Below are 12,500 nucleotides of genomic sequence, written 5' to 3' on the forward strand. Positions count from 1 at the left end.
TTAGTTGAAGGTGGTGGTCCTTCATCCAGCCAGAAATGTCTGTCAGGCAGGCTGAGATGCGAGCGGCTACCGTCGGATCATCAGGCTGGAATGAGAGGTAGAGTTGTGTGTCATCAGCGTAGCAGTGGTAGGAAAAGCCATGTTTTTGAATCACAGATCCTAGTGATGTCATGTAGATGGAGAAGAGAAGTGGTCCAAGCACTGAGCCCTGAGGCACACCAGTGGCTAGATGTTGGGTCTTAGACACCTCACCCCTCCACGACACCCTAAAGGACCTACCCGAGAGATAAGACTTGAACCACTGGAGTGCAGTTCCCGAGATGCCCTTCATCTTTAGGATAGACAGGAGGATCTGGTGGTTAACTGTGTCAAAGGCAGCAGACAGATCCAGCAGGATGAGAACTGAGGACTTGGAAGCTGCCCTTGCCAATCTCAGAGCTTCAATTACTGAGAGCAGAGCAGTCTCAGTCGAGTGTCCCCTTTTGAAGCCAGACTGATTGTTGTCCAATAGGTTGTTCTGCGTAAGAAAGGAGGAGATCTGGTTGAAAACAACTCGTTCAAGTGTTTTTGCGACGAATGGAAGAAGGGATACCGGTCTGTAATTCTCTAGATGTGCTGGATTTAGAGTGGGTTTCTTAAGCAGTGGGGTTACCCGAGCCTGCTTGAAAGCTGTGGGAAATGTGCCAGTGTGAAGAGATGTGTTTATGATGTGTGTGAGTGTGGGTATAACAGAAGTAGAAATAGCTTGAAGTAGGTTAGTGGGAATAGGATCAAGCGGACAGGTAGTAGGGCGATTGGAAAGGAGGAGTTTGGAGACTTCGGTCTCTGAAAGCAAGGAGAAAGAGGGTAGGATGTGTGTGTTAGCTGGTAAACTGTGTGTGTTAATTTGTGGATTAGTAAATTGGCCGCTGATGGTGGTAGTTTTGTTTATGAAGAATGTGGCAAAATCATCAGCTGTTTGGGTTGATGAAGGAGGAGGAGGAGGAGGGTTAAGAAGGGAGGAGAAGGTTTTGAAAAGCATGCGAGAGTCAGAAGAATTGTTAATTTTGTTGTGATAGTAAGTCATTTTAGCAGTAGATATGTTAGCAGAGAAGGAAGAGAGGAGGGATTGATAAAGACCAAGGTCAGTATGATCTTTGGATTTGCGCCACTTCCTCTCTGCACCCCTGAGTTTAGCACGATGTTCACGGAGAACATCAGATAACCAGGGGGCAGAGGGAGAGGCGCGGGCTGGCCTGGAGGAAAGGGGGCAGAAATTGTCCAAGCAGGATGTTAGAGTGGAGAAAAGAGTATCAGTTGCACTGTTAGTATCTAGTTCTGAGAGCTGGTCTGGTGGAGGAAGTGTGGACGAGACCAAAGAGGATAGACGAGAGGGTGAGAGTGAGCGTAGGTTACGCCGAAAGGTGACCTGTGGAGGAGTGCATGTTGTGTTCTGGGGCAGGTTGAGGTTGAGAGTGAGGAGGAAGTGATCTGAGGTGTGCAGTGGAGTGACAAGAGCATGGTCAGTGGAGCAGTAGCGTGTGTAAATAAGGTCCAATTTGTTACCTGATTTGTGAGTAGCAGCAGTCGATACTCGTTTGAGATCGAATGAGGCAAGCAGAGTGTGGAAATCAGCAGCTTGAGGTTTTTCAAGGTGGATGTTGAAGTCTCCAAGAACTATGAGAGGAGTGCCATCCTCTGGGAAGGATGAAAGTAGCACATCAAGGTCCTCTAAGAAACTGCCAAGCTGACCTGGGGGACGATATATAACTGCACAATGAATTTTAATAGGACTAGTGATGGTAATAGAATGGGATTCAAATGAGTTGTTGTTACACAGAGGTGGTAAAGTATTAAATTTCCAATCGTTTGAGATGAGCAGACCGGTACCTCCACCCCTTCCAGTCAGACGAGGGGTGTGTGAGAAAGTGAAGTTAGTGGAGAGGGCAGCCGGTGTGGCAGTGTCCTCAGGTCTGATCCAGGTCTCAGTCAGGGCCAGAAGGCTGAGACCTGAATGACTAGAAATAGATGTAATGAAATCAGCTTTGTTAACTGCGGACTGGCAATTCCAGAGACCAATAGGAAAAGAGAAGATAGTACTAGAAGACATGGGAAGGGTACGAAGGTTGTTAGGATTGTGCCGCCTCCGTCGTGTGACATTGGATTTACGAATGTTAGTAATAGTAGGGATTGTAAAACACATGGTGTAAAAACTCACAAACAGAAAGATCAGTTGAAAGTTGAGTAGAAGAGAGAAAATAACAAGATGATAAAACAAACAGCGAGAAAATAATACTCAAGTGCCTAGTCGGTGTCCTTGCTCGGTGGAGTCGCACAGGTAGAGTCGTTGGTCTTTACACTCTTCGGTCTTCACACGATGAGGGCTTCACGCCGCCGCGACCGCTGCCGCGGAGCACTAAACCTATTTATACACGCCTAACACCTGATTGTTGAATACAGCTGGCCACTCCCCGCAGCGAAACTCAAGTCACGACCCAAACAAATGCCACGTGCGCTCGCGTTTTGCCCGAGTAAAACACACTAAACAATACAAAGTTTCCTAGCAACAAAGAACCGCGCTCAAATTGAATGAGAAAAGTAAACACTCACACACTGAAGTTCTCTCTTGCTGTTCGACTGCTTCTTCTGACTACTTCTACTGACTAGCTGGCTATAAATGCTTAACTGGCTTATGACCACGCCCCGCAGCGAAACTCAAGTCACGACCCAAACAACGTTGAATGTAATAACGTTGAAATACCGTAAGAACGTTGAAATAGCGTAATGACGTTGAAATACTGTAATAACGTTGAAATACTGTAATAACGTTGAAATACTGTAATAACGTTGAAATACTGTAATAACGTTGAAATACTGTAAGAACGTTGAAATAGCGTAATGACGTTGAAATACTGTAATAACGTGAAATTCCATAATGACGTTGAAATAGCGTAATGGCGTTGAAATACTGTAATGACGTTGAAATACCGTAAGAACGTTGAAATAGCGTAATGATGTTGAAATACCCTAATGATGTAGAAATAGCGCAATGACGTTGAAATACCGTAATGACGTTGAAATACCGTAAGAACGTTGAAATACTGTAATAACGTTGAAATACTGTAATAACGTTGAAATACTGTAATGATGTAGAAATAGCGCAATGACGTTGAAATACCGTAATGACGTTGAAATACCGTAAGAACGTTGAAATACTGTAATAACGTTGAAATACTGTAATAACGTTGAAATACCCTAATGATGTAGAAATAGCGCAATGACGTTGAAATAGCGTAATGATGTTGAAATACTGTAATAACGTTGAAATACTGTAATAACGTTGAAATACTGTAATAACGTTGAAATACTGTAATAACGTTGAAATACCCTAATGATGTAGAAATAGCGCAATGACGTTGAAATAGCGTAATGATGTTGAAATACTGTAATAACGTTGAAATACTGTAATAACGTTGAAATACTGTAATAACGTTGAAATACTGTAATAACGTTGAAATACCCTAATGATGTAGAAATAGCGCAATGACGTTGAAATAGCGTAATGATGTTGAAATACCGTAAGAACGTTGAAATACTGTAATAACGTTGAAATACTGTAATAACGTTGAAATACCCTAATGATGTAGAAATAGCGCAATGACGTTGAAATAGCGTAATGATGTTGAAATACTGTAATAACGTTGAAATACTGTAATAACGTTGAAATACTGTAATAACGTTGAAATACTGTTATAACGTTGAAATACCCTAATGATGTAGAAATAGCGCAATGACGTTGAAATAGCGTAATGATGTTGAAATACTGTAATAACGTTGAAATACTGTAATAACGTTGAAATACCCTAATGATGTAGAAATAGCGCAATGACGTTGAAATACCGTAATGACGTTGAAATAACGTAAGAATGTTGAAATACCGCAATGACGTTGAAATACCGTAATGACGTTGAAATACCGTAAGAACGTTGAAATAGCGTAATGGCATTGAAATACTGTAATGACGTTGAAATACTGTAAGAATGTTGAAATACCGCAATGACGTTGAAATACCGCAATGACGTTGAAATATTGTAAGAATGTTGAAATACCGCAATGACGTTGAAATACTGTAATGACGTTGAAATACTGTAAGAACGTTGAAATACTGTAATAACGTTGAAATACTGTAATAACGTTGAAATACCCTAATGATGTAGAAATAGCGCAATGACGTTGAAATAGCGTAATGATGTTGAAATACTGTAATAACGTTGAAATAGCGTAATGATGTTGAAATACTGTAATAACGTTGAAATACTGTAATAACGTTGAAATACTGTAATAACGTTGAAATACCCTAATGATGTAGAAATAGCGCAATGACGTTGAAATAGCGCAATGATGTTGAAATACTGTAATAACGTTGAAATACTGTAATAACGTTGAAATACTGTAATAACGTTGAAATACTGTAATAACGTTGAAATACCCTAATGATGTAGAAATAGCGCAATGACGTTGAAATAGCGTAATGATGTTGAAATACCGTAAGAACGTTGAAATACTGTAATAACGTTGAAATACTGTAATAACGTTGAAATACCCTAATGATGTAGAAATAGCGCAATGACGTTGAAATAGCGTAATGATGTTGAAATACTGTAATAACGTTGAAATACTGTAATAACGTTGAAATACTGTAATAACGTTGAAACACTGTAATAACGTTGAAATACCCTAATGATGTAGAAATAGCGCAATGACGTTGAAATAGCGTAATGATGTTGAAATACTGTAATAACGTTGAAATACTGTAATAACGTTGAAATACCCTAATGATGTAGAAATAGCGCAATGACGTTGAAATACCGTAATGACGTTGAAATAACGTAAGAATGTTGAAATACCGCAATGACGTTGAAATACCGTAATGACGTTGAAATACCGTAAGAACGTTGAAATAGCGTAATGGCATTGAAATACTGTAATGACGTTGAAATACTGTAAGAATGTTGAAATACCGCAATGACGTTGAAATACCGCAATGACGTTGAAATACTGTAATGACGTTGAAATACTGTAAGAATGTTGAAATACCGCAATGACGTTGAAATACCGCAATGACGTTGAAATACTGTAATGACGTTGAAATACCATAAGGACATTGAAATACCGTAATGACGTAGAAATACTGTAAGAATGTTGAAATACCGCAATGACGTTGAAATACCGCAATGACGTTGAAATATTGTAAGAATGTTGAAATACCGCAATGACGTTGAAATATTGTAAGAATGTTGAAATACCGTACTGACGTAGAAATACCGTACTGACGCTGAAATACTCTCATCCACACACGACTGGGTTTGGGCAGTTTTACTGCGTGATCAATATAAGCAGCGGCTCATACGCTCATTATCTCCAAATTATGACCAGAAATGGATAAATATTAAGTCTGCTGTTTAAAACAAATAAATAACTAATGTATGAGAACAGTTATTATGCACAAACAGCGGGAAACTCTGTATATTCGTGCAGTGAGCACAATCCCGATTTGAAGCGTGTGACGTATAAACACACACATCGACCCGATCACATGACTAGCGTAGCACTACAGATCCAGCAATCGCATGAACTCAGTCCGACTGAAGCAGAAGCTGTGCATGTAACCGCAGCCGGTGTGTTCCGGTCCTCACTCTGTGCATGTTTCAGAAGTCGACACACGATCACATCACACCGGATCTGTCGTCCTCCGGGACTTCGGGAAGCGCAGATGTGTGTTTGTTTGAATAGGATTTCTGAATTTATTGGAAAATCATATTCATTTCCATTATTCCCTTGATGGATATCTCGCTAAGTTGCTATTTCCGAAGGGATTCATTTCACAGTGCCGTTGGAGTGTGTTATGCTAATTCCCGACACTCCGGGTATTCAGGGATGACAGCGCCCTACTATCATAATTGCGTTTTTTTATCTTTACACATGATGGAAATGCATCCTGATCTGTTTAGATGAGGTTTGGAGACCTTGTTTACCTCGCCGCCTTCGCTGATTGCTGTTTACTAATTAGAATCGCAAATAATAATCACACACACACACACACCTTATTTTCTTTTCCTGACTCCCGCTCTTTGTTTATTGTGTGACAGGGCTGGAGAAAGGCAGCCAGTACAGCTTCCAAGTGGCAGCGATGACGGTGAATGGCACGGGTCCCAGCAGCGAGTGGCACACGGCCGAGACCCCAGAGAACGACCTGGACGGTGAATATGAATATGAATATGAATATGCAGACGCACAATGCAGCACAATTTAGGGCAGCTTAATCCGGCTGAGGTGTTTCGGTCGGTGTGTTTTGATGGTTTTTAAGGGGTCAGTTCTAGTAGCGATGGGCACTGGAAACACTGCTTCTCCCCGCTTTGAAAGCTTTATGACACACTCTCAGAATTATGAGATAAAAAGTTGAAAGTGTAAGATAAAAAGTTGAAATTATGACACCAAGTCATAATTATGAGATAAAAAGTTGAAAGTGTGAGATACGTTTTAAAAATTATGACACTCATAACTATAATTATGAGATAAAAAGTTTAAATGATGTCACTAAGTCATAATTATGAGATGAAAAGTTGAAATTGTGAGATACATTTTTTTTACACTGTCATAATTATTAGATAAAAAATCTCAATTTTGTCATACTAAGTCATAATTATGATATAGAAAGTGGAAAGTTTGAAATGTGGCACGGGTCCCAGCAGAGAGTGGCACACGGCCGAGATGCCAGAGAGCGACCTGGACGGTGATTATGAATATGAATATGAATATGCAGACACAAAATTTAGGGCAGCTTAAACCGACTGGCTTTGAAACCTTTATGTCATAATTATGAGATAAAAAGTTGAAATTGTGAGATGAAAAGTTGAAATTATGACACTAAGTCATGATTATGAGATTAAATTTTGAAATTGTGAGATGAAAAGTCAAAATTATGAAAGCCATAATTATGAGATAAAAAGTTGAAATTGTGAGATGAAAAGTTGAAATTATGACACTAAGTCATGATTATGAGATTAAATTTTGAAATTGTGAGATGAAAAGTCAAAATTATGACAGCCATAATTATGAGATAAAAAGTTTAAATTGTGAGATAAAAAGTTGAAATTATGACACTAAGTCATGATTATGAGATTAAATTTTGAAATTGTGAGATGAAAAGTCAAAATTATGAAAGCCATAATTATGAGATAAAAAGTTGAAATTGTGAGATAAAGTCAAAAGTTTGACATACTAAGTCATAATTATGAGATAAAAAGTTGAAATTGTGAGATAAAGTCAAAAGTTTGACATACTAAGTCATAATTATGAGATAAAAAGTTGAAATTGTGAGATAAAGTCAAAAGTTTGACATACTAAGTCATAATTATGAGATAAAAAGTTGAAAGTGTGAGATAAAAATCTGAAATTGTAAGATACAATGTCAAAAAATTACAGGAATAATAACATAAAAAACTAAATTATTACATAGTAACTCATAATTTCGAAAGTTAAAAAGTCAAAATTATGACATAAATCATTAGAAAGAGGAAATTAAGAAGAAATTGTCTTAGTCATAATTTCAACTTTTTGTTTTCTTTGCGAGGAATGTCTCGTGAGCAAGCGTTCCAGGATGAGTTTGAGCGTGTAACCGGCCTAGACATGTCTGGTTCCCCAGAGAGTGTGTTTCTGCTGACCCAGTGTGTGGGTTGAGACGTGGCCACAGGAGAGTGCCCTGGCGTGTGGAGTGTGTAGTGTGTAGTTCCAGGATGAGTTGATGATAATAACACAGGGTAAGCGGTTGAGCAGAGAAGCGTTGCGTCTGCACAAGCGGAGACTGGAGAAGTTAAAAGCACATCGTTCGGCTTGTAATAGATGAAGATGTATTTGACATTTACAATATCTTTCATCTCGACGCAGAGCGCCTGAATCGTCTGTTGTAATGCGGCGCTTTGAAGGCTTTGTTCCGCGTGAGAATGTCAGCTTTGAGCGGCTCTTGTTCTCGTGCGGATCGAGCGTGAGGTGCAGGTTTGATCAAGACCTGGGCGAGCTTCACGACAGCTTGCTGGTTAGAGACTCATTAATCAGAGACTCTCTGTGGCTCCCAATAACAGCCTGAGGGAGAGAGAGATGTGTGCGGCTTGATGTGGAGAACACACACAAACACACACACACACTCACACACTCACACACTCACAGACACACACACACACAGACACACACACACACACACACACACACACACACACGCACTCTCTCTCTCACACAAACACACACACACTCACAGACACACACACACACACACACTCTCTCACACAAACACACACACACTCACAGACACACACACACACACACACACACACACACACACACACACACACACACACACTGGGAGATTGTGAAGAAAATGGTTTACAAAGCTGAAAATACCAGAATACAAACAGAGCCGTGAGGAAGATAATCAGAGGACTGATCTATCTATCTATCTATCTATCTATCTATCCATCCATCCATCCATCCATCCATCCATCCATCCATCCATCCATCCATCCATCCATCCATCCATCCATCCATCCATCCATCCATCCATCCATCCATCCATCCATCCATCCATCCATCCATCCCATCCCATCCCATCCCATCCCATCCCATCATATCCTATCATATCCCATCACATCCCATCACATCCTATCCTATCCCATCCCATCCCATCCTATCCCATCACATCCCATCATATCCTATCATATCCCATCACATCCCATCACATCCTATCCCATCCCATCCCATCCCATCCTATCCCATCACATCCCATCATATCCTATCATATCCCATCACATCCCATCACATCCTATCCCATCCCATCCCATCCCATCCTATCCCATCACATCCCATCATATCCTATCATATCCCATCACATCCCATCACATCCTATCCCATCCCATCCCATCCCATCCTATCCCATCACATCCCATCATATCCTATCATATCCCATCACATCCCATCACATCCTATCCCATCCCATCCCATCCCATCCTATCCCATCACATCCCATCATATCCTATCATATCCCATCACATCCCATCACATCCCATCCTATCCCATCCCATCCCATCCCATCCCATCCTATCATATCCCATCACATCCCATCACATCCCATCCTATCCCATCACATCCCATCATATCCTATCATATCCCATCACATCCCATCACATCCTATCCTATCCTGTCCTATCCATCTGTGTGTGTCAGTGCTGTAAGGAGCCCGAGCTGATGTCCTGTGTCCTGTGGTGTGTGTGTGCTGTAGAGACGCAGGTCCCGAACCAGCCGAGCTCTCTGCACGTGCGTCCGCTGCCCAACAGCATCATCATGAGCTGGACCCCCCCGCTGAACCCCAACATCCTCGTGCGCGGATACATCATCGGCTACGGCGTCGGCAGCCCGTACGCGGAGACCGTCCGAGTCGACAGCAAGCAGCGCTACTACTCCATCGAGAACCTCGGTGAGTGAGAACACACACACACACACACACACACACACACATGTATCGCTCTGAAGCATCACGGTATGGACATCACAGATCCGTGCGTACAGTCAGAGGAATACAGTCCGTCGTAATCGAAAAAATATGAATCAAGTCTTAATATCTTCAGTTATTCTCCTTCTTCTCAGTAAATGTGTCTTCATGTAAGAATATTTAGACGTCAGTGCTTTATAACACACAGAAACACTGAGGAAGAGTGTGTGTGAAACGCTGTGATTGTTTATAAACGTGAATGAAATTAAATTTAATATTAAATTGGCTTCCCGTTTGTTTATTCATTACTAAGAATATGATGTTTCATTTAAAGGAGACTAATATGAAAACAAATGAGATGTGAACTGAATTTAATCTGCGGTCACATGACAAAAGACACAACGACAAATCTCAGATTTTAATATTCATAAGAAGGTGTGGCTAGTTCAGTGGTCATGAATATTTAATGAGCGTGTGTTCAGGATCAAACACACTCCCGTGAGTTCATGTTTTATTGATTATATGTTTCTGTGATTGCTCAGAGTTATTTACTAGATGAGTAAATACATATGATATTATGTCTTGTTTTCTGGGGAAATAAATAAAATTGAAGTGAGTTTTTGCTTTAAAAAAAAAACAGGGTCAGAAAAATGATTTTAATTCAAATGGAAACAAGATTATTTTTCTGACTCCATTGACAGATGATTCTTGTTTTATGCAAAAACTCACTTTATTTTGATTTATTAAAATAAAGTGAGTTTATTTTAGAAAACCAGACACAATATCTTATGTAATCTTACTCATCGAGTGAATGCTTCTTGATTTTAGAATTTTGTGATGTTTGGACTGGAAACAAAGACAGAAACACGGAGTAAGAGAAGCATTGTGTGCAGTGTGTGAAAATCTCTTTTGTCCTCTAAACGTTGAAATCTTTCTGCCCTCCTTTTACCTCCATTCTGGGCAAAAATAAGGCCACGTCCTTATCAATATTTCACATGAGATCCACAGGTTGCCATGGCAGCGATATTGAACCCAGTCTGGCCAGAAGGAGAGGAGACAGAGACACACGTGGAAAGAGGAAAAAGAGCATCTTCTGTTTCTTTGTTCAGGGATTTCACACAGTCATGAAAGCGTCTCTCAAACCTGTGTGTGTGTGTGTGTGTGTGTGTGTGTGTGTGTGTGTGTGTGTGTGTGTGTGTGTGTGTGTGTGTGTGTGTGTGTGTGTGTGTGTGTGTGTGTGTGTGTGTGTGTGTGTGTGTGTGTGTGTGTGTGTGTGTGTGTGTGTGTGTGTGTGTGTGTGTGTGTGTGTTCCAGAGCCCAGCTCTCATTACGTGATCTCTCTGAAGGCCTTCAATAACGCGGGGGAAGGAGTTCCTCTCTACGAGAGCGCCGTCACCAGATCCATGTCCGGTGCGTCACTTTTTAATTCATTTTACACAGTGTGATTATAGTCATGTGACCCTGGACCACTAACACCAGTCTGGAGCCGCACGGGTATATCTGTGGCAATTGCAACTATACATTATGGGTCAAAATTATCCATTTTTCTTTTATGCCAAAAATCATGAGGATATTAAGATCATGTTCATGAAGATATTTAGTAAATGTCCTACCGTAAATATATAAAACATGTATTTTTGTGAGTGAATGCAGCACAATCGTGAACATAAATGCACAACTTTAAAGGAGATTTTCTCAATGTTTACATTTTTTTGCTCCTCAGATTCCAGATTTTCAATAGTTGTGTCTCGACCAAATATTGTCCTATCCTAACACACCACACATCAGTGGAGAGATTATTTACTCAGATTTATATGATGTATATAACATGTAGTTCAGTGATGCATAAATCTGTGGTTTGTGGTCCAGGGTCACAGATATGATCAAAATCCTTCAGCTGGAGAAGCATCTCAGGAGATATTCAACTTGTGTCTCCATATTTATGTTCAGTATTTGCAGTATTAACTTTATCTGGACAGTAACTTTACTCTAGATCTGCTGTAAAGCCTGAACACTGTTACTGTAATCTCCTGTGATCACTGTAAAGCTGCTGTGAGACTCTATATTGTTAGAGCGCTGTATAGATGAAGAGACTCGACTGTGAAATGCTGCTTTTCTTCAACTGGAGCCCAGATGACAAATATATATACATATATGCAATATATGAACATTTTACTAATGTTCCCATAACGTTATTTCTGAATGTCCAGAATATTCAACATTACTTTTGAATATTCTCTGAAACATTTTAAAAACAGGAAAGACCAGATAACTCTGAACGAACGTTGTATTAATGTCACTGGAGGAACGTTAGATCGTGACCCGGAGAACCTCGAGAGAACGCTTGCTGGACGGATCATCAGCTTTCACTGAATGAAGGATTAAAAGAGAAATTAAATCTTAAAACTTCCAGGATCATTTTTGTTCAATCACGAATTAATAATTGAGTCATGAGATTGTGTTTAAACGTAAGATTAATTGCGATTAATCGCATGTTTACAAAATATATGTGTGTGTACTGTGCATAATTATTTTGTTTATGTAAATACACACACATGCATGTATATATTTAAGAAAAATTTGTTATATCTAAAAAAAAAATATATTTATATATAATATAAATTACGAATAAATATACAGTATATACATGCAAATATTTCTTAAATATATACATGTATATGTGTGTACTTATATATACAAGATAATTAGGTTACACTTTATTTCGATTCCACTAACTATAAGTAACTTTTCAACTACACAACTTTTCAAAAACACAAACTTTTACTTTGGACGTGATTAATCGCGATTAATAGTTGCCCAGCACTAGTTTTAAACTAGTTTTTTTGTTCTTTTCTTTATTTTGTTATGTTTTTTCTTGGTTATGTGAAACATTTCATTTGATCATTTTGCAAACATTATGTGAGCGTTTCAGAATGTTTTGTTTTAAAAGTAACATTTAAAGACATTAGCCGAACGTCCA

The 12,500-nt window shown here is 39.6% G+C and overlaps 2 protein-coding genes across 2 annotated transcripts in view; one reads left to right on the top strand and one right to left on the bottom strand.

Moving 5' to 3' along the window:
• The window catches only part of LOC306995271 (uncharacterized protein), a 3,631-nt gene extending 931 nt beyond the window's left edge, over positions 1 to 2,700 (bottom strand). The window contains exons 1-2 of the mRNA XM_079606737.1: positions 1,870 to 2,700; positions 1 to 1,731 (exon numbers count right to left, since the gene is read on the bottom strand). The exon at positions 1 to 1,731 is cut by the window's left edge and continues 931 nt beyond it. Coding sequence (XP_079462863.1) covers positions 1 to 1,731; positions 1,870 to 2,182 — 2,044 coding nt within the window. The 5' untranslated portion in view covers positions 2,183 to 2,700. The remainder of the gene's footprint in view (positions 1,732 to 1,869) is intronic.
• The window catches only part of dcc (DCC netrin 1 receptor), a gene marked incomplete at its 5' end in the record, with an annotated part of 182,987 nt that overhangs the window by 109,619 nt on the left and 60,868 nt on the right, over positions 1 to 12,500 (top strand). Inside the window, 3 exons of the mRNA XM_079605559.1 lie at positions 6,129 to 6,239; positions 9,311 to 9,505; positions 10,835 to 10,930. Of these exons, the coding sequence (XP_079461685.1) occupies positions 6,129 to 6,239; positions 9,311 to 9,505; positions 10,835 to 10,930 (402 nt within the window). The remainder of the gene's footprint in view (positions 1 to 6,128; positions 6,240 to 9,310; positions 9,506 to 10,834; positions 10,931 to 12,500) is intronic.

Source organism: Phoxinus phoxinus (assembly GCF_949152265.1).
Source record: "Phoxinus phoxinus genome assembly, chromosome: 3".
Lineage (NCBI taxonomy): Eukaryota > Metazoa > Chordata > Actinopteri > Cypriniformes > Leuciscidae > Phoxinus > Phoxinus phoxinus.